The sequence below is a fragment of the Balaenoptera ricei genome, chromosome 9 (assembly GCF_028023285.1).
Source record: "Balaenoptera ricei isolate mBalRic1 chromosome 9, mBalRic1.hap2, whole genome shotgun sequence".
Lineage (NCBI taxonomy): Eukaryota > Metazoa > Chordata > Mammalia > Artiodactyla > Balaenopteridae > Balaenoptera > Balaenoptera ricei.
The window spans coordinates 3,149,491-3,171,648 of NC_082647.1; the positions used below are offsets into that span (position 1 = coordinate 3,149,491).

Consider the following 22,158-nt stretch of genomic DNA (forward strand, 5'->3'; position numbering starts at 1 on the left):
AGGAGCCCCGCCGACGCCCCATCCGGACTTTGGCCTCTAGAATCGGGAGAGCACACGTTTCTGCTGTTTAAGCTGCCCGGTTTGCGGCACTATGTTATCAGCAGCCCCAGGCAACCAGCACCCCTGCCGTTCTTTTTTTACAAATAATGCAACGGAAGTTCAGAAAGAGCAGCAGAGCAGCCGGTCCGCCGCCAGAGCACGGTGGAGCCGCGCCCACCCCGATCCAGAAGGACAGCCCACCAGGCCTGCTGCCACCCCTGCACCCCCTGCGCCGGGCCCCCTCCTGTGCCCGGCCCCCGCTCTCCTATTCCCGCCGGGCTGGGCCCCTCTGAGCTGTGGATTCAGCAGGACGGCTCTGGGGAGAGGGTGGTGAAAGGGGGAGAGAGAGAATCTTACCCTTCCAGGCAGAGGAGCTCAGCACTGAAACTCCTCGGTAACTGACTCTTTATACAAACGGAACTTGCAAGCAGTTGATTAGGTCCCTGAGCCTAGTGATTGAATAACTGAAGACACATTTGCCGGGTTTGTGCTGAAGTGCCCACAGCTGCGTGCTGTGAGATTGATGAAGCCTGAAGAGTTCTGCACGAGCCCGAGCGTTGCTGAGAGGCTGTGGCCCCGGAGCGGGGAGGCCCCATCCACCGTTCATGGCCTTTGACTTGCACGGGGCTCCCCGGACAGCCAGCTGCCAGCTCGTGAGCTCAGTGAAGCTCCGGAGAAGCTCCAGCCCCTCAAAGTGCTCCCCTCCCCCCCCCCCCCCAGAACAGCAGAGGGTCCGCCTGTGGGGTGGGATTCCCAAGGCTTGAGAGCAAGTGGTGGTCCCACCTCCGGGGGCAGCTCCCCACACCGTGTCCTGCCAGCTCCTTCTGTCCCCTGCTGCTCACAGCCCAGCGCTGGCCCTGTGCGGGGAGGGAGGACAGGACGCAGAAGAAATCAGCGCTTTCCCTGCCCCAGGGGCTTGTCGTCGGGTGGGCAGGAGTCAGGCTCTATTTCAGGAAGATCCCCGGTGCCACTGAAGACACAGGGCCACGATGGAGAGTGTGGTTTTGTTAACCACCCGTAACGCCTCCCTCTGCTGACATCCTCCGGCCCTAGAAGCCCCGTCCCATTGACTTACCACATTAGCCACAATTAAGGGTCCCCGGCCAGGAATCTCACCACTTCTAAGTGGCCCGAGAAGGGATTTCACATGCTCTGGGGGCCCAGGCACATGTCCCTCCTTCTCTGCCGCCTCCAGCAGGGAGCGCCCACCTTGTGACCCGGGAGTCTGCTTGACCTTCAGGGACCAGAGAGGAGGAAGGAGAGGACAGACAGGGGCCTCTGGAGGATGTCGTGGGAGCTGCCACGTGGCAGCCTTGGGGACTCCGGCTCAGGTTCTGCGGGGCCGTATCATTCAGTGCAGTGCTTCTCAGACATGTGTGTGTTTGCGTGTGTACACGTGTACGTCATCGTCCTGGGGCTCAGGGGTCTACTTTACAAAGGGCCTGGTGGATTCTGATGTGCATCAGAGTTGAGGGTCTTTGATCTAGAGGGTGTGACCAGTTCAGGCTGTTCTGTTTCCAGATGTTGCTACCATACTTGTAGTGGCTTCAGAGCCCATCTGGGAAACATTAAAGACACAGCTTATACTGCTTCAGAGGACGCCTGGCAGGCTGATCCAATGAGAGATTTCCTAGAAAAGAGGCCTGAACGGAACAGGAATTGGAAGCATCCATGGATTTGTCATTGGCTCAGAATCTAGACCTTGACACCCTTTCCAGCAAGCCTGGTTCTGTGTTGGCCAGGGGCTGTGCTTGGGGCCCAGTGCTGGTGCCCAGAGGAACATGCTAGACCCAGGAGGGAGGCCTGGGCTTCGCTTATCATGAAAGAAAACAATGCAAGGGGAAAGCAACGTAGGGCTGTAGCTGCCTTGCTGTGTGATTTTGGGCAACTCCCTTGCCTTCTCAGGGCTTCTGATCCCCTGTCTGTGTAGTGTGAGTGATGAGATTCAGATGGTGAATGGCTTTTTGGAGCCTGTGGTTTGCAGAAGGGAGCCCAGGCCTCTCAGGACCAGCGCCCAGAGACCTGCCCGTCCAGACCCCCTGAGAAGCCCCACCCACGAGGCAGTGTCCCCAAGGCTGGGTTCTCTCCCTCCCACTTGCCCCCAGGGTCCCCACCTGCTCCTCGGCAGCTCTATTTTCTCTCTAGAATGCCTGCGTGAAGATGAGAACCACGTGTTACGGACTGAACGTGCATCAGACCCTCCCAGCCCCATTCATATGTTGAAGCTCTAACTCCTAATAGGATGGTTCTTGGAGATGGGCTTTTGGGAGGTGATTAGGGTTAGATGAGGCTGTGAGGATGAGGCCCCCATGATGGGATTAGTGTCCTTATAAGACAAGGAAAGACCAGCGCTCTCCCCCTCTTTCTGCTGGGTGAGGACACAGCCAGAGGGTGGCCATCTATGAACCAGGAAGAGGGTTCTCACTGGGAACCTAATTTGCTGGCACCTTGAGCTTTAACTTCCAGCCTCCAGACCGTGAGAAATAAATCCCTGTGGTTTAAGCTGCCCCGTCTGTGGTGCTTTGTTCTGCAGCCCTAGCTGACTGATGCACACCCAAATCAGCGCAAGCAGAGTCTGCTTCCCCAGAGCCGGCTGGAGTGTGGGGGCCGACCACCCTCACGGGTGCTCCACGGAGACTGAAGGCAGACGGGGGGAGCAGGACAGCTTCTCGGTGGGAGAGGGGCCTCAGGGGTGCCCTGGGGGCTGGGGCAGGGCTCTTACTGCCTAGGGAATGTATTAGGTTTTCCCCAGTTGGTCCCAAGTTGGAAGCGGGGGCAGACATTAGGAAACTGTCAGATGCTGACCGAGTCCTGGCCGCCCGGGGCTGGTTGCTGCAGGTCGCGGGGCAGAGTTCTACGTGTATACACGGTCTGGACATCCTAAGTGTGTGTACCACGCGCTAACAGGCTTCCTGTTCCTTCCTCTTGATTGTCCTGAGAGCTCACAGCCACGTGCTGACAGAGGAGGCTCAAGGGCATCTCTGAAATATCCTTCCAGCCTCTCCTATGACACTGAGGTTTTTAAACAGGGGCTTCGGGAAGGCAACTGATCCTTCACGAAATCATTTTTCTGGGACTGACAGGTCAGGCAAGAGAGGGGGGGCAGCGTGTGTTCAGGCCAGGGGTACACACACGGCGCCCCTGTGAACGAGGCAGCTGTGTCCCAGGAGATGCCGGGAAGAAGGATGCCCCCGGGTTAGGGCTGTGCTCCCTGTACTGGGCTCTGGAGTTCCACAGCGTCATGGTCTTATTAAAACATTTTAAAACTAATTAAAAATGGAAACAAGCAACCACAGTCACATGTGTCACACACTTCACCTCACACACACAGGGCAGGTGCAGGCTCCGGGCTCTCCCAGGCCGGCTTCCCACCGCGTGGCACTGGGGCGGTCCCAGTGATCAAGGCCAGTGTCTGCTTTCAGGGCCGGTCCTGGCAGAAGGCAGCGGGGAGGAGGTGGCCTCCTTCCTGGGCAAGTGGGGAGAGGCCGGGGCTGCTCGCGTGACCGCGGGTGGGAGGCTGACACACTGGGCTTGGGGTGAGCTCCGCTGCATCTGGCTTTTTCGTTCTATCTCCTCTGCTTCTTGATTCTTGGTCAAGAAGGGTGACAGCATTCAGCTGGGGTGACTGGACTGACAGCCAGTTTCTCTGAGGCAGCAGCTGCTTCATGGTTTGGAAGGGTTTATTTAACCAACCTCTCTGCTTTCAGGCTGGGTTACATCAGACTTACTGAATTAACAACAACAAAAGTGAGTGAATTTCCAACAGAGGCAGGTTTTTCTGAAGTTTTCTAGCAGGCAATGCAGTGGCCTCAACTGACAGCCAATTTTACTCTCAGTGTTAGGGAATACCTCTGTGGCTTCACCCTGAAACTTTTAAGACGAAACTCAAATTCTCTTTTCTGGTTGATTTGGGACTTTGATGTATTTGACTGGTCCTGTTCTTCCTACCATCAAGCCGCTGCTACCACAGATGCAGGTTTTATGTGCTGCACGCAGGCCCTTGAGGACGCATCAATGAGTACCTGAAAGACTTCTTGAACATCTGTACACTTTCTAAGGTGAGATGGTGGCGGATAAGCAAGAAAAGAGCTATCCAAGTGGTAAAATAATGTTTTATTCCACGGATGAACAAACACTACCATGCCACATCCTCGCTCCCTCCTGCCAGATCTTGTGGCCAGAGCTGGCCTCTCTTTTCAGACTGAGTCGGCTTTGCAGTCGGTCGAGCCCACTGAAATAGCAAAAGCATGGCCACGTAGCGCTGAGTGGTCCTGCAGGTCGGCACATTCCTCCTTTTCCCAAACGGTGACGCATCCCCTGAAAAAAAATCCTGGGACGGAGAGCTTCCAATCGAACTAAGTACAACTGACATTCAAAGCTCGTGTAGATGAAACCCAAACCCCCAAACACCAAAAGTGACATGGACGTATCTTCTCTGCTGATAAGAATGTCACGGAGCACCCCTTCCCAGGGGGACCGGGAGCTGGAGAAATCCGAACGGACACTCAGGTTGTCAACAAGCTCCAGAGGAGATGACGGTCGTCAGTGTATTTCCAACAAGCACTTGTAGAGAGAGCAGCTCAGCCAGGCTGTGGGCATGCAGGCAAAACACGACGAAAACCGGGCGGAGGGCAGGGGACGCGGTGCGACGCCTGACCGCATTCCCGTCTTTATCTACAACAAAGTGAAATATACACGGGCTGCTGGCTGTGCACCTGGTCAGAGGATGTCTTACAAGGCTAGGGACATCGACGACACTGCTTGCGTGCGGCAGGGAGGGACAGAGCCACCCCAGGGCGGGGGTGACACCGGCGAGGGCCTCACTTTCCTCCAGGGCTCCTGTCACCCCAGCACACGTGACAGACCTGGAGGTGGAGTCAACACTTTGTCTGTTCATGTTTTTTAACCAAACGTCACCTGAAAAGACTTGACGGCTTATCAGGGAGGAAAAGGATGGGCCTAAGGGCACCGGGAGATGAACAATGCGAATCTAAGCCAGTTCCTAATGCGGCCTGGTGGGAGACAGGTTTTCTTTATGACTTTTTTTAGTGAACAGTACTGGATGTTTTGTTCCCTCTCAGTGTTCTGAAATGTCTCCACAAAGTCTAAAGATGACGTTGAGGAGAGAGCAGTTAGTTACTTCTGATCCGTTTCTTTATCCAAACAAGTGCAAAGCCTACATACTGACTGAACGAAACAAAGCAAAACAAAGCAAAAAAAAAAAAAAAAAGAGGCACAGCAAAGCAACCCCATGACCAGAGACAGTGTCAGGTAAAAACCATAGAAAAATACGAATTAATTCCATAAGGTTAACCATTAGCGTAGCTACAGTAACACTTCGTACAGCCCCTTAAAATGCAGACTCTCCTAATTACAGAAAGGAGCAAGCCAATCTACGAACAAGTACTGGGAAAATAATTGTGCTCTAGTTGGTCCATGGCGCGGTGACGTCAGACGGGGTGTGACGCTCTCGAGTGGAGCGGAGGCCGGGTCTACACGCTCCCGCTCGCGAGCTCCGATTCCAGGCCAGCTTCTGCACCGCCATCCATCCTTTGCTTTGCTCCTCGGGGAGGGGTCGCGGGGAGGTACCCGTCACGCTGGGGTGGCGAAGGTTCCAGGCTCCGTGGAAGCCCTTGTGAGCGACGATGCATCTCCACCCGGGAAGGAGCTTGTTTCTGGGGCAAAGCTGCCTTCAGGACCAGGAACACGCTTGCTGGGAAGGCGGCGCTTCCCGCCCGCAGCCCAGGCCCCCGAGGGAGAGCGAGGCGGGGTCCCCGGTCGGTGCCACCGTCCCAGGAGGCGCCAGGCTGTGCCTCGGGCTGGCGCGCTCAGTCCTCCTCCTCGTCCTCTTTTGCTGCGGCTGCCGGGAGTTTGTCCTGGATCCGGAAGCACTCCACGAAGAAGCTGATGAGGGCTCGGTACAGGTGCTGTTGCAGCGGGGCGCTGCTGACGTAGTGGCTCTCGTCCGGGTATATCTGCAAGAGAGGCGTGAGGAGTTACCGCCGTGGCCGCCCTCCGCGTGGGCTGGCGCGCCGGTGAGACGCCCAGCACCACAGCCCGGGCTCCGCACAGCCGGACTCGCAGCCTGGAGGGCATTTCAGGGCTGCTTCTCCTCGCGGCTTTGCCAGGCGGAGGGTGCCCTCAGCAAATCAGGGAAGGAATCAGAAAACACATCGTTTAACAGACTCTGAATGCCTCGCTCGCTCCGCTTGTTTGAATTTGCAACAGGGATCCAGGCTCGGGGACCACAGAGGCAGCGAGCGGCCCAGGCCTCCAGGCATCAGGACTCCCAGAGAAATGGGAAGAATTCCGTGCTGCCTCTATAGCCTTGGTGAGCGTGGGGAAACCCTCGCTCCCACAGGCACCTGCGTTTGACTCACCGTGTGCCGTGCACAGGGCGCTTTCCTGGACCCCGGTGTCGAATGCAGATGACCTCATCATAAAATCTAGCTCACTGAGCTCTGTGAGAATTAAATGATGGAATACCTCTGAAATGCTTAGAACAAGGCCTGGGACCTTGGCAGCTGATCATTCCGTCCCCAAATGTAATGACTCTGAGTACCCAGGGGCACTGCACCACTTCCACACGAAGGGCCGGTCCCAGCAGGGATTCAAAGCCAAGTCCAGCTGGCCCCAAAGCCCGTGTTCTCTCCATGACACCAGGCTGCTTCCTGCATTTTGAACCCTGTCTTCCTCTTACGTCTTCAGGTGATGACACTCACCTTTATTTTCGTATTTATGAAGGTGGTCATTGAGCTATTATATGTACCTCAAACATCAAATAGTGCAAAGGATTACAGAGCGGAAGTACGTCTCCTCCTACCCGGGTCCTGGTCGCCTGGGGCCCTCACCTGGAGTTGTCACCTTTACAAGCTCATCGAGTATCTCAGACACTCGCCGCGCCTGCACAGTGTCCAGTGGGACCTAGGGTGGGTATCGCCCAGCACCTTGCTGACTTCGCTTCGCCTGTATCTGGGGAGTGGTCCACACCGGCAGGCAGAGCTCTGCCATCGGACCTACCGCGGCTGCATCGCGCGCATACGACGTACTTAGCGTTGTACTGTGACCTGAGCGTTCTCAGCAGGAACTCCAGGGTCACGTGAACTAAGCCCCTCCCTCCGCATTCATCAGCACGCAAGCCGGCCTCCTCCCTGCGGGAAGCGCTCCCCGACCGGCCAGCGCACACTGGCCCTGTACCAGACAGCCACGCAGCAAAGCCAGGGCTGGGAGACAGAGGCAGGCAGCGCTGCCTTGCTCCGAGGGACGGGGCCCTCGTTGAGGAAGTCTCCCGTTTATCCTGAACCTGAGAAGACCACCGGGGTCACACCTGTCTCACCAAGTGAACCAGAGAGCGGGAAGGAGATGGAAGAAGTTTCCAGAAGCAGCATCGTGCATCGCTGGAAAGCACCTACACTAGAGCCGGTGGGTCAGCACTTGATGCCAGTGAGGTCAAGGCTGTGAGTCGGGCTCTTGGGAAGGACAGTGCTCTCTAACTACTGCTGCACCACCGAAGGTTCTGGAACATCCAGCCAGTATTTAGCAGAGGTGTGCTCTCCGGGGGGAGGCTAGTGAAGCCCAGGCTGCGCCATCGGTGTGGGACAGCGGCCCCTCTTCAGTGAGCATGGGGGTGTGGCTGTTGCCCCACCTTTGCTCATCAGCCGGGGAGGGAGCTGGGGGCGGTTGGGGAGCCTAAAGGGGCTTAAGCACAGCCTGAGTGCAGAACCGAGCCGCCATCAATCGGCAGAAAAAGCAAGCACCGCCCATCTGTCTGATCTGACGTGTCCCCGAGCATCTCCGATGGCCGAGACAGAGGAGTGTGTGCAGTCATGGGTGGCCGGGTACCACTCAGCTCCTCCTCCGCGGAAAGGCACGTGTGAGGCAGGCCAGGCGTGCAGCGCTCTACCTGTAAGCTGTAATTCGCCTTCCCCTTAATGAGCTGCGTGATGAGTTCTGCGGTGTGCTGGAAATGGATTTTTTCTGTTTAAAGAAAAAAAGAGGAAAGCGTCAGAACCCGTAACACCACGGAGGGCGACGCTTTCGCCGAGGCGCCGTGGTCAGCGTCGGGGGCTCACCGTCGGCGGTCGCGTGGATGATCAGGAGCTGCTGCCCTTCCAGCGTGGACACCCGGTGCGCCACCTTGGCCATCTGCACGTGGGCGAGAGGGGGGTCAGCGCCCACCGCGGGGAGCCCAGGAACCCTGACCCGGAGGGTGAGGGCCGTGCAGTGTGGCGGGCACAGTTCCTGGAAGCCCTGTGGAAGCTCTCAGGGGCCTGGGCTTTCCCAGCCTCAACCCCTTTTAAGGAGAAAGGGGAAAGGAGAAGGTCTAGGAAGCAGGGAGAAAGGGTCTCCTCCCCCTGCAGGTGGCCTGGGGCCTTCATTCAACTGCCGCCACTGGGAGGTGCTGCCCTGGCCAGACCGTCCCGTTGTCCGTGCCCGGGCTTCAGCTCTGAAGCCGCAGCCCGGCCGGCAGCAGACCTCTGGCCTCCTCAGGGCCAGTGAGGAGATGCGTGCGTGACGTCCACACTCGGCCGACTGACGGCGAGGACCAGGAGGTGGTGTCAGAGGAGCTTCCTGCTCCCCCATCAAGGGCTTCTTCTCCGGGGGCAGCAGCCGCCGCGGGGGCAGGGCGCCAGCGGCCATCCACCCCCAGGCCTACCAACCCTGGGACGGACTCCTCCACCCTAAGCCTTCCCCACCTGCCGCCTTGTCCCTCCGGTTCCAGGGTGGGCAACCAGACCGATCTCGGAGCGGTCACGTCACCCCGGTGAATGACGCGGGAGGGAGAGAACACAGGCCGCGGGAGTTAAGAGGGGGGCAGGGCCTGGAGGGGGGAGGGAGGGAGCGGTTCGGAGAAGAGGCTGGCCCGCGTCATCGTCGCCCGGTTCCTCGTTTTTGCCAAGTGGCGGCTCTGCCCCAAACACACCTCATACGCTCTGTTGTCAAGTCCGTGGAGGCCCAAGTACCTCTCGGAAAACGCAGACGCTGCGCAGAAGCAGAGGAGAGCGTTAGCCCTTGGCCTTGGGGCCCCGTTGGGCTCCGGGGGCCGCCCTGGGGACGGGGCTGGGGGCCGGGGCCGGACTCCCTTCCATCTGCCCGGGGAACGTCTGCTTCTGAAGAAGCACCTCAACCTCGTGGGTCTTTACGGGGTTGCTCAGCCGGCGCCACAGTGACATTTAGACCTGCTAGTGTTGGTGGTGGGATTGCAGCACGACGGAAACCGAATTGATCTGATCCCGGAATGAACAGGATTCACACCCCGCCCCCACCTCATTTCAACGCCCAGAAGGGGGAACAGATACGAAGAGCAAATTTCCATCAGGGTTCCCTTATTTTCAGAAAGTGTCGGCTGCCTCCGCTCTGCCTGCCCCCTGGCTCAGGTCCAGGGTCTCGTGAGGACCCAGGCCGCCCCGTCAGGAAGTCTGGGAGCCCAGGGCACCGAGCTCCTTCTACAGGTGCAGGGAACCCTTAGTTAAGTCCAGGAGACCACGTGGGCTCTCCACTGTCCCAGGCACAGTGACACATCAAGGCGCGGGGTTGGGCGCATTTGTGTGCGCTCAACTCAGGCAGATTTGAAATAGCTTGATTAAAAACCCCGAGAAAGTCTCACTGAATTTGAAAAATAGAGAATATGTTACACGGATTCCCATGGGACAATAATTTTAAATTATTAAAATTTGGAATTAGGGGAGTTCCTGTAGGATTTTGAGTTGGAATGTGCATTGAGCACTTGCAAAAATCAGCACATCTGCGGTGAGCCTTTCGGCTGCCAGAGCCGGTGAGCTGCAGACGCGCCGGTGCCCCTGGACGGCTCCGCGGGGTCCACGGGTGCCGAGCTGGGGCGCGGGAGGGTGCGGCCACGGAGCGATGCTGGTTCCTCTGCCCCGAAGGGACGTCAGGCCCCCAGCAGGGCTCCGCACACCAGCGACCAGGAGCCCCCGAATTCGCCGTCAGCCTGGCTCGGTGCCGGCAGTCGGGGCCGACGGCCGAGACTCCCTGCCGCCCTGACCCGAATGCCAGCGCCCAGAGCCCACAGAGAGGGCCTCGCCGACATTCAAAAACAGGGTGACGTCACAAAGCCCTTCACGTTCAGCGAAAAGAGGCTGGCTGACCGGAGGGAGGACCCCCAGCAGTGCCCACAGAGCCACGTCCGGGCAGCTGCAGGCGGGGTCTGCCCGCCACACCGGGAGTCCGGCCGCAGAAAGGAGCTGGCAGGTGCCGGGGAGGAGGCGGGCGGAGGGCGGGCCAGAGCCACCCAGGCCCCTGGGCAGCAGCTCCCCCAGCCCTTCACCCGCCCCCAGACACCCCGCGCCGGACAGAGACCCAGCGCAGGGCCCCCGCCGCACTCGGGGTCAGAGAGGAGCGGTGGGGGCGGCCCGGAGTCCCCTTCCCTTCCGCTCACGCCACCCCCATCACTGCACGCACGAGCAGAGGCGCTGGGCGCGTTCTGGCTCCTGGGCTCTTGTGTCGGGAACGCGACCGAGGGGCGGCGGTGGGTTGACCACTTCCCGAGCAAGTGGCGTGCACCCCTCTCCCCCCGCCCCCAGGCCCTGTCTGTGAGGTTCCACCGCGGGCCTCGCCACCCGCCGGGTTATCGGACTGGGTGCCGAGGGAGGGAGGCCGGGGGGGCTGGCTGGGACCAGCGCCCGTCCGGTCGGGGCCCCTACCGTAGAGCTTGAAGTCTGTTATCGGGGAGAGCGCAGAGCCGCACGTGAAAACCGGGCCTTGATTCTCGCCCTTCGCTGGCAGGATGTAAGCGCTCAGGTACCCACCGTAATCCTGGGAATAAGCGGAAGACAGAGAGAGGGGCAAAGTCAATAACTCACCCATGAGAACAGCCTCAGACAAAGAGGTCAGTGGCTCAAGCAACCACTGTCGTAGTTTGTTTTTTTAAAAAAATTTAACATTGAAAAATTATAAGGGAGGTAAGAAGATGAAAGCAAACGCCTTTCCAGCTCAATATAACGTGAGGCAAGTATCCCCCTCCTGGGCCTCGTGTTCGAGTGACACGAGGGTGAAACGTGGCGGGGACTGAGGAGGGTGACTGGGGACCGGAGTGCGGGGTGTAGCGTGGGACGCCTGTCAAGCGTCTGACACAGCGCTCCCTGCTGCCTCGCCCTTGCCTACAGGCAGAGCCAGCCCGTTTTCTGTGATTCTGAGGGCGGGCCCATGAGGAGCCAATCTCAAAGGGCTCCAGCACCGGTCGCCATGATGCTCAGCTCAGGGGTCTGCTCGGGACAGATGTCCGCACGTGTCGTGTACGTGGGTCAGTCCTTCCTTTCCTGTACTGCCCTTATTTGGGGCTGACATGAAAGACCCCAATTTCAACGTGAGCCTTCCAGAGAGAGTAAAGCATTACACCGTATCTGCCGTGGGTGCTGGCTGGTCCAGATGCGCCTGTTTCCTGCAAGACCCAAAGGGAAGGGGGCGCAGATGTGATGTCCTGCTGAGCAAAGGTGGGCGGGGAGAGGAGCGAAGGCCCAGAGAACCAGGGTGTGGCACGGGGACTGTCAAAGGTGTGGGCGTGTGTGAGTGCGTGTGCTGAGGTGAGAGGGTGGCGTGTGTAGAACCCACATACCTGATGGAGACTGTCTGTCATGTCCATGCCATGCCAAACCCACTGTAGAATTAACTGTTTTTGATCAATGTATTTAAGTTTGTTATATTATAATAGTGCTCCTTCAGTAGAACAGGAATATCTTAATGACAATAAGAGTCTTTTTGGTTTCTGGCAAATAATATTCATGGTCAATGGAATCTCCAAGCCTTACCAGTCATTCTGCAGTTTGTTTTTTAAAATATGTTGACTGACAACATCAAACGCTGGTGAGGATGTAGAGCAACAGGAACTCTCATCCGTTGCTGGTGGGAATGCAACATGGTACAAACACTATGGAGACAGTTTGGTGGTTTCTTACAAATCTAAACATCCCCTCACCATATGATCCTGTGACTGCACTCCTTGGTATTTACTCTAAGAAGCTGAAAACTTATATCCACACAAAAACCTGCACATGGATGACCACAGCAGCTTTGTTCGTAATTGTCGAAACTAGGAAGCAACCAAGATGCCCTTCAGCAGGCGAGTGGGTGACCTGTGGTGCGTCCAGGCAGTGGACTATCTGGTGCTGAAAAGAGATGAGCTACGATGCTATGGGAAGATCTGGAGGAACCTTAAATGCTACGTGAGAGAAGCCATCTGGGAAGGCTCCACACTGTGTGATTCTGACTCTGTGACACTCCGGAAAAGGCACAGCCGTGGCGACGGTAAAAAGAGGAGTGGCTGCTGGGGGAGGGGAGAGAGGGGTGAAGAGGTGGAGCTCAGAGGATCTTCAGGGCAGAGAGACTGCTCTGTGCGACCCCGTAATGATGGAGACACGCCATCACACATCTGTCCAAACCCACAGAAGGTACAACCTCAAGAGGGATCCCCGATGTAAACTCTGGGTTCTGGGTGGTGATGATGTGTCAGTGTAGGTTTGTCAACCGTAACAAAGGTACCGAATGGTGGGGTTTGATGGTGGGGGAGCCCGTGCATGCTGGGGGGGCAGGGGGAATTCTCTCAAGCGTGCTGTGAACCTGAAACTGCCGAATGCCCGTCAGCTAAAGGAATCGATGGCTTACTGCCTCGGAGCGGATGCAATCACAGAGTCCACCACCCTGTATCTGAGGCGCCATTCAAAGAGGCGGGGACCCATCAGGCAGAGTGGATAAGGGTGGCGACCAGCAAAGAGTACCACACACAGCCTCGGCCTGTCTCAGGGACGGGGCTGCGGGCCGCGTTCTGAAGGGCGTGTGGGCCCCCGTCCACACAGCACACGACGCCCCGGCAGCTGAACCTCCCACTTGTGCAGAAAGCCTCTTCACCGCTCCCTGACTCCTGCGTCTGCGTCCACAGGGACCTTTGAAAGGTTCAGGCGCTGGGGCCATGTTCAGGTGCCCACGTGGCAAGCAGCCAGAGGAGGGAGGCCAAGCTCCCAGGAGCAGAGGGCATGTCTGGGGAAGAGCCGAGACTGGACAGAGGCCGACCTGGGCCCGGGCGCCCTGCCCTGAGCCGTGGTCAGTGTGTGGGGCAGTAACTTTCCCATGGGGACGGGAGGTAAGAGCTGACGCCCCAAGTTACGCTGTAAGTGATCCAACCGGCTCTGATCCTCGCAGGCCAGGAGTGGCCTCCGCCAGCACAGAATGAGCCCTAGGACTCGGCGTCCAGGCTCTGATCCGTCCCCTGGGCCCTCCCTTTGCTGCTGCACCTCCCGTGCGGGTGTGGGATACACAGCACGTGTGCTGGGACCTCCACAGGGCGATGCCTCGTCTCAGATGCACGCAGCTCCCTCGAAACCCTGGGCTCAGAGGTGATGACGTAACAGGTATCTCTCCGGTTACCTGTTCAAACCTCCACCTGCCATGGGGTCACTGCGAGGCCCCTCTGCAGGGCCTGTTCTCTCAGAGGGAAGACGGGTCTGTGTCTATCTCTCTGTGCTCCTGCCTTGAGACCAAGAGCCCACGGGTCCAGGCCACCTAGCAACGGGGGAGGGGGCCAGGGCGATAGGAGGTGGTCCTCCAGGGACCCAACTCCCAGCCACAGCCCCACCACACCCGGCTACAGCCCTCGGACGTGGGCCACCCCTGGAAGCGTCTCTGGTTTGACAGTTCAGGGCACGAACCTCCCCACCCCTCCCTACCACGTAAGTGAACCTGCTAAATCAACGCGGCTGCTGCACAGAAAGACCTACAGAAATAAAGACTCCTGCCTCCCCTTCTCTCCTGGGGCACCACCCCGAGAACCACGGCAGGCTCGCCTGAAAAGTAATCAGGAGCCTCAGAGAGCGCTCCCACAAGGATCTGGCTTCTTTTTCCCTTTCCTTCCAGACAGTGTGAAAAAAACATTGATACATGAGCTGCTCAGATGAGGGCTCCCTGTGCTGGAATCACTGAACATCTTGAGTTGTTTGCAGTGAGGTGGATGGACCTGGAGTCTGTCATGCAGAGTGAAGTAAGTCAGAAAGAGAAAAACAAATACCGTATGCTAACACATATATATGGAATCTAAAAAAAAAAGGTTCTGAAGAACCTAGGGGCAGGACAGGAATAAAGACGCAGCCGTACAGAACGGACCTGAGGACACGGGGAGGGGGAAGGGTAAGCTAGGACGAAGTGAGAGAGTGGCATGGACATATACACACTACTAAATGTAGAATAGCTAGCTAGTGGGAAGCAGCCGCATAGCACAGGGAGACCAGCTCGGTGCTTTGTGACCACCTAGAGGGGTGGGATAGGGAGGGTGGGAGGGAGACGCAAGAGGGAAGAGATATGGGGATATACGTATACGTATAGCTGATTCACTTTGTTATACAGCAGAAACTAACACACCATTGTAAAGCAATTATACTCCAATAAAGATGCTAAAAAAAAAAAAAAGGCTCGCAGGCGGCCAGAGCAGAGATGTTCCCAGTGAATCAGGGTCAGGCCTGGGGGTGGTGCAGGTCAGGGCCTGAGCAGAGGGTGTGCAAACAGGGGCCAGCAACCTCACCTTCCCAAACACGGCCACGCGCGTCTTGTCAATGTACTGCTCCTTCAGCATCAACCTGCAAGGTCAAGGAGACGGGGGAGTTAGTGCACGCCACGGCTGAGTCGTGCAACCTTGGGGTCTAGAGCCGTGTTTTCCAACCATTTCAAGGATGAAAACCCCTACTTTAATCAAAGGAAATATTGGAATTCTAATATCATTGGTGATTGCTTTTACTTTTTTAGTGAGCCGTATGCCCACACGCAAAGCTCAAAGCGCCCCTGCCATCACTGTGGGGCGGCCAGGCGAGTAAAGCTTGCTGGTTGAGAACCGGGAACGCGAAGCAGCAGAGGCTGTTCTGGAGACTCGCAGGCCCGCCTGGGTCCCCGTCTCCCTCACTTGGACCACGTGACTCCCAGCCACCAGGCTCTGGGAGGGTCCTCCGGGATCAGCAGGGAGAAAAGGCTCTCCGGGTGCTAGTCGGCTTTGAGTCAGGGCACTGGGTCCCCCTTCACCTGCAGAGTCCTCTGTCCCCAACTCCTGGGAGGGGTCCCTGTCTTGGACCTGTTTGGTGGCAGAATCACTCCTGCCTTGAGCTCTGCCTTGGATGCCGCCAGCTCGGCGCCCAGGCTGGCGCTGCCCGGTCCTGCCTTGTCCCTGCCCGCATCTCACTGCTCTCCTCGTGGTCCCTTGTTTCCCCCCCCAAAGTGGCTGGAATCTTTCTGGGTTCTGGACCCTCACTCGGCAGCAGGAGTCCTGCCACCTGCTGGCCAGTAACTGGCTTCTTTCTGAGTCTTCCTGCTGCCTTTCTCCATCTGTCACCACCGCGAAGCCTCCTTCCCCCAGCTTCCTGTCACCCCAGTCTGGGTATTGCCCGGTGATTATTTTCTTGCGTCTGCTGTCTGGAGCTACCCCATCCCCTCTGACCGCCCTTCTCAGCCTGGGGGAGTGTAATAAACCTCCGGGTCCTGGGCCCTGAGAGTGCCCTATCCTTCTCCAGCCAACTCTCCAAGGACGCCCACGTCCTGGGACCCGGCCTGCCCTTCATGATTGGAGCAGTGCTTCTACTATGATGTTGGAAGCAAACGGACCCCGTTCCTGGGGGTGGGAGGGGCGAGAGGGAGGGTCCAGCGCGGAGCAGCAATTGTCCTGACTTTTCACGATGATACAAATTCAGGTGACTTTTGTACTTTTATTACAGTTGGCCCTCCGTATCCACAGGTTCCACACCCACAGATCCAACCAACTGCGTACTGAAAATATTGAAAAAAAAATCCAGAAAATTCCAAAAAGCAAAACTTGAATTTGCCGCACCTTGGTAACTATTTACACAGCATTTACATTGTACTTACAACTGTCTACATAGCATCTACACGTAGGGGGCATTATAAGGGATTGAGAGATGTGTGTATCTTAAGTACCCAGGAGGATGTGTGATGGTTATGTGCATATGCTCCACCGTTTTACAGAAGGGGCTTGGGCATCTGAGGACTGTGGTACCCACGTGGGTCCTGGAACCGGTCCCCAAGGATAACGAGGGCCAACTGTGTATTACTGTTTATTTTAATATAACGAGTTTCCCCAGAGTATTTGTGGAAAATTGATGATTCATGCATGTTCATTCTGTGGATTGATCTGTTTGATTCCATTTCAGAATACTAGTGAGAGCAAGAAAACTGGCCCTACTACCTTCCCCTCCTCCTCGTCCTCCTCCCCCCACCCCTTTCCCATCCATTCCTTGACATGTGTGTCATCTGTAAGCCTCAGTGCCAAGTCTTAGGGACAAAGGCTAATTCACAGGCCTTATTGTCAGAAGCTTCCACTCTCAGAGTCAGGGTATCTTGTGTCCAATTCCTGCTCAGCTACTAAGGGGCTGTGGGACCTTCAGACACGTCACTGAAACTTTCTGGGGAGAAAGAGAACAGGCTCCAGACGCTGGGACACCAGGCTCAGTGCGGGGTGAGGTGCAGGATTGCAACAAGCAAGCCAACTGCGAGTCTGCATTCTACATGGGCCTCCCTCGGCCTCTCCCAGATGCAGGTACTCGGGAATGGGATGCCCAGGCTGGAGAAGCTGACCGCCCCTGGAGAGGATACACACCATATCAAGGGGTGTGGGTCTCTCCAATGAAGAGCTGGACGCCCTCCACCACCCTCGGTAAAGCCCACCTGCCAACAGCTCACAATCTGCACACAGAACTGGCACCCCGGTTAGTACCTCTCTTATGAATGAAGAGGCAGCCAGGTTTCATCAGAAATGCAAAGAATCTTCCAGATGAGAGAGTCCAAACCAATACCCAAACAACAACAACAACAAAAACCCAGAAAAATTCAGGAATCCAGAGGGAACAGAGATAATTCAGTGAACAGAAGAAACTCGACCTAATATATCTAGAAAGACAAAAAATATTGAACCAATCAGACAAGAATAATATGCTCTTGGATGAAGAGAAAAGGCTAGGGAATTTGAAGTGTCATGCCTGAAAATAAACATTCAACAGAAAGGCTGGAATATAGGAGAGAAAAGGTATGATGAAAATAAACCGGAAGCACCAAAACAGTACAATAAAAGTTCCAGAAAGAAACAACAGAGAAAAGAGAAATTATCAACACATTATAGTAAAAACTTTCCAAGACTGAAGAACAATTATTCCCCAGATTGAAAAGTCCCATACCAATGGCTGAAATTTCAGGATACCAGGATTAAAGACGTCCATCTTCTGAAAAGGAGAGAGAAGCAGGCCATCTACAAGGATCAGCAAATAGAATGACATCGTTTTTCTCACCAGCAACACGTGGTGGACGATTCCAGGGCCTTCTAGATAGAAATTATTTTCTTTGTAGATTTTATATTTAGATAAACAATAATTTCAAATGTGGGAATAGAATAAAGACATTTTGAGATGCTTTCTAGATATATGAAGGAAAAAGTAAATAAAAAGGGAGACATATATCTGTTGCTCTTTGGCCCATGACCCAGGGTGTGTGCAAAGGAGCCAACACAGGAGAGTTGTGAAAAGGGCCTCAAAAGTGACCCTATAGACACGTGGTCCACGTGGACCAGAAGGAAGGGGACTCCAGCGCAAGAAAAGAACGCTGGCGCTGACAGATTACCAGTGCGTGTGAGCATCTGGGAAGAATACGAACAGGAGCCCGAGCGGCCCGCAGGAACAACTGGGAGTATTGTGAGCAGGTACCAATACATAGAAAGTTACCCAGATGAAAGACAAAGCAACACTTCAGGAAATATCAAGTGATGTAAAGGAGAGCAGGGCACGAAGAGACCCCCGGGGTCTGAGGTCAGCACTGTTTACGTAGTGAGCCTGCGCCTCAGACTGTGGATCTAACCAGGCAGTTGGTGTAACAGTTCTGGGAAGATGCTGGTACAAAGCAGCTAAATCCTCACCTGCGACAACAGGAAGTCCTGTGATGAGAAATCGCGACGTGATGACACCTGCGCTCAGAAGAGCGGAGATGGACGCTTGACGAAGGGGATCATGCGGCTGGGGGTGGTTGTCTCCGCGAAGCAGGGCTGGTGGGGGGTTGGGTGAAGGGCAAGGGAATTTGTGTGGATCGTTTAAGCCTTTGTTATGGGTTGAATTCTGCAAAATACGTTGAATTTCTAATCCCTCAAACCTCGGTATGGGACCGTATTTGTCAACAGGGTCCACTGCAGATGTAATTAGTAAGTTAAGGTGAGGTCACACTAGAGTGACTCGTGTCCTTGTAAGAGGAGAAGAGACACAGAGACCCAGGGAGGACACGGCCACTCGAAGATGCAGGATTGGAGGGGCGCGTCTACAAGCCAAGGATTGCCAGCAACCACCGGGAGCTGGAAGAGGCGAGGCAGGGTCCTCCCCCGCAGGTGTCAGAGAGAGTGCAGCACTGCCCACACCTTGATTTGGGCGTTCCAGCCCTAGGAAACTAACACAACACTTTAATACTTTTGCTTTTTAAAAACATTGTGCAGGGCTTCCGTGGTGGCGCAGTGGTTGAGAATCTGCCTGCCAATGCAGGGGACACGGGTTCGAGCCCTGGTCTGGGAGGATCCCACATGCCGCGGAGCAACTGGGCCCGTGAGCCACAACTACTGAGCCTGTGCGTCTGGAGCCTGTGCTCCAACAAGAGAGGCCGCGATAGTGAGAGGTCCGCGCACCGCGATGAAGAGTGGCCCCCGCTCGCCGCAACTAGAGAAAGCCCTCGCACAGAAACGAAGACCCAACACAGCCATAAGTAAATAAATTAATAAAAAAAATAAATAAATAAAATAAAACAAAATAAAAACATTGTGCAGGTATCACAGGATAGCCTGGCAGACTTCAAGTCACGTCTCCAGGCTTAGGAGTTAGAGGTGTGTGCAGGTGCACACACACACACACACACACACACACACACACACACTCACACGCAGCCTAGGTTGACCTTCAAAGCACGGCAGGCATGCCTACACACGTGGAACCATTGAATACGTTTCCCCAAGTTTCTGAATCCTCTTCTCATGACCCAAATCCCTGATACACAGACGTGCGTCTGGGAATGTCTGGTGAAATGGTCAACCTGGTCCCATGAGGATTCTGCCCCACGGCCTGAGGTCCAGACCACAATTGCTGGGATCGTGTAGCAGTCTGCGGAGACCACGGAGCATGGAGTGAGCCACATGAACCTCAAAGGGCATGGGGCCGGGGTCTCAGGCGCCGTGCCAATTCATAAAATATTTCGGATTTTTATTCTCAGCCCTACTTCCACATTCGCAGGCAGCCTCTGGTCTCCGGCAACCCCTTCATTTAATTACCTGGCGATTCACTTCCTGATCTAAAAACCACAGGCCTTGGTAATGATCCTCATTTGTAAAGTACTCTGGAGTCTCCCAAGGAAAATAGTTTTTTCCAATATCAAATATTGTTATTATCGTGTTGCTGTATTTCCACTCATCAGCCGGGCAGTTCCTGCGTGACGGCTGTTTCCGGGTGAGCAGTGGAGCCCCGAGACGGAGGAGCCCGATGCAGGCGTGGGAGGTTCCATCACTGGGACGCTCTGCGGCACGGCGAGACCCCGGCGTCCCTCTCGATGGAGCAGCCGCTGAGCTCTGCCCCACGCCAGGGTTCGCAGAGGCCCCGAGGGAGGACGGGGGAGGCTCCAGCCTCCAGAGCGCGTCTGGGGGAGGCGGGCTGACACCCTGGGAGCAGCAGTGCTCGCACCTTCCAACATTCCACGGGTCCACACCGTCTCAAGCTGTCCCCGCCAGTGACCGGCATGGGGTCCTCCGAGGCCCGCCTCAGCTTGGCAGAGACGCTCAAAGCCCAGCTGCCACGGGAAGCCCGCTCTCTGTGTCCCGTCCTTTCCCGTGTCAGAGCCCCTGCTGCGCTCTGGGCCCCGCATCCTGCACAAACACACCTTCTGCACGTCTAAGTGTGTGTTGGCACCGCTTCCTGGGGACCCACGCTGACGCAGGTGTCGCGGACCACACAGCACCTTCAGAGTCAGGGAGCCTCACAGCTAGAGACTCGGTGGGGCAACAAGGAGGGGCCAGCGGGAGGAACGTGGTCAGCACATTTGTCCTGCCCTCTGCGGGGGGCAGCAGAGCGCTGTGCGGGACACAGAACTCACCGCCCAGCTCCACGTCCATCTCCGTATCTATTCACTTACAGATCTCGCTGACCCGCTGCAGACATGCTTCCTCCGCGGCATGGTGCCGCCCCTGCCCGGCCTCAGCCCCAGCGAACCCCCACCGATCCCCTGGACCTTCCTAACCCCGCCCATGCCTTTGAAGACATGCACGTTATTTCTCTCTCCTTAAATCACCCCATTTGAATGTTTCCTGCCAGGACTCTGACCCATAAAACCTGCTACACCGCTACCAGCATCACGGTTCTGAAAAATAAAGGTGGCCTTGTCACCTCCTTGCTAAACTCCCGAGGGACCTCTGCTGCTGGGAGGGCAGGTGGCGGCTCCGGAAGATGGTGTGGGAGGGTCTCAGCCCACCCCACGTCTCCAGGCGTCACCTGGCCCCAGCGCAGCCCACACTGGGCTTACTGGGGGCCCTGGACCTCATGCGCCTTTGTGTTACCGGGACCGTTGCTCCCAGCATCTCGTCTGTGTGGAATGCGCACTCGCACTCCCGTGGGCAAATCCCCGCTACCCTTTGAGGTGAGGTCTTGGCAGAAAGCCACCTCCCCCTAGAAGCCCCTCCAGGCAGGGCTGTGCTCCTCCACTCCCAGACCACCCGTTCGCATGGCCCTCGGCCTGGCCTGGGAGGGACATGCTTGGCAGCTGTGGTCGGGGGAGACCCCCTGGGCTCCAGGACTTCCTCCAGGTGATGGAGGAAGTTGGGACAACTGCCCGGGGGTGGGGAGCTTTGGGGAGCTAGGGTGGGGGGCTGGTCTCAAGGTCTCTTAAACCGAACAGACTGGGCCAGTTCTTTCTAATGAAAATACAGACCCAGATCCTAAATAAAGCTTCATAGAGTTTTCCATGGCTTGAGACACTTGGGCGTCAGCTTCCGGAGAAGCTCTGCGTGGCTGTTGATGGCTGTAAGGCTTGCGAAGGTTTGTGTTCCTGTTCCTGGAAGCCTCAGTGGCTTAAGAGCTGACATTATTTACTGTTGTTCTGGAACAGGTTCTGTTTTTGAACAGATGGCCGATCAATCCCTTATTTTTAGAAACACCGTGAGTGTGAAACAGCCTGTGCCCTCTCGTCCCCTGCTCAGAGTGGGGCGGCCACACCAGCCAGGCTGGCAGGATGTCTGAAGGACGCCGCGTCCTACCCCAGGGCCTCGGGGGGCCCGCGAGGACTCTGGGCTTCCTGGGAGGAGTCAGAGCAGGGCAGCAGGTGGGGAAGGACGAAAACAGGGGGGCTCCGAGGGAGGGGGCTCTGCGGTCATCCTTGTCCCACGCCCCTCCCGAGCCTGACCTGGGCCCACGTGCTTCTCCAGAGGGCTCCCTGTGGCCCACGTGCCGCTGCTGCCTCTCCTTCCCCGGCTGTGCTGTCACCACCCTTCCTTCCTCTGCCCGGGGCGGTGGACCGGTCCCCAGCCCACCGGGTCTCGGGGGGTTGCCCCCACTGCCCCTGGGTGATGCTTCTGGGTTCTGGAGTTGGCAGGGAGACAGAAGGAGAGGTTTGTTGGGTGGCCCCTGGGGAGGCTCCTCCCTCCCTTCCTGGAGGTTTCTGGAAGTGGTTCAACCTGCTGGCAGTGCTCTGGCAGCCGTCCTGTGAGCGTGAGGAGAAGAGGCTCAGCACAAGGCCATGTGCTTGGCTGGGCGGAGAGACGAGAGAGCCGGGCCTTCAGGGGGACCGTCGGGTCCCTGAGCAACCAAGCTGAGGCCTGACGTCCCCCTGGACTTCCAGCGCCAATACAGTGTCGTGTTTTTAAAGCACGTTTAACATTGGGTGTGTGTGTGTGCGCATGTGTCTGTGCTGTTGTTAACTTCCAGGCAAAAGCATCCTGACGGGCGCACCTTCCCAGACTCTTGGGTCCTCAGCCATCTCTCCCACCCTGTTCTCTGCCTGTAGCACATGCCGGTCTGATCGGGTCGCCTCTCTTCACCAGCTCACGACTCCCTTGAGCAGAGTGGGCCATTCGTTCATGCACTCATGGTTTCATCCACTTAGAAATTATTT

General features: G+C 56.6%; 1 protein-coding gene across 1 annotated transcript in view; it reads right to left on the bottom strand.

Moving 5' to 3' along the window:
* Nucleotides 1-4,133: 4,133 nt before the first annotated feature.
* DPP6 (dipeptidyl peptidase like 6) overlaps nt 4,134-22,158 on the bottom strand; it is a 586,350-nt gene continuing 568,325 nt past the window's right edge. The window contains exons 21-26 of the mRNA XM_059932967.1: nt 14,567-14,621; nt 10,704-10,815; nt 8,963-9,021; nt 8,112-8,184; nt 7,943-8,016; nt 4,134-6,014 (exon numbers count right to left, since the gene is read on the bottom strand). Coding sequence (XP_059788950.1) covers nt 5,868-6,014; nt 7,943-8,016; nt 8,112-8,184; nt 8,963-9,021; nt 10,704-10,815; nt 14,567-14,621 — 520 coding nt within the window. The 3' untranslated portion in view covers nt 4,134-5,867. The remainder of the gene's footprint in view (nt 6,015-7,942; nt 8,017-8,111; nt 8,185-8,962; nt 9,022-10,703; nt 10,816-14,566; nt 14,622-22,158) is intronic.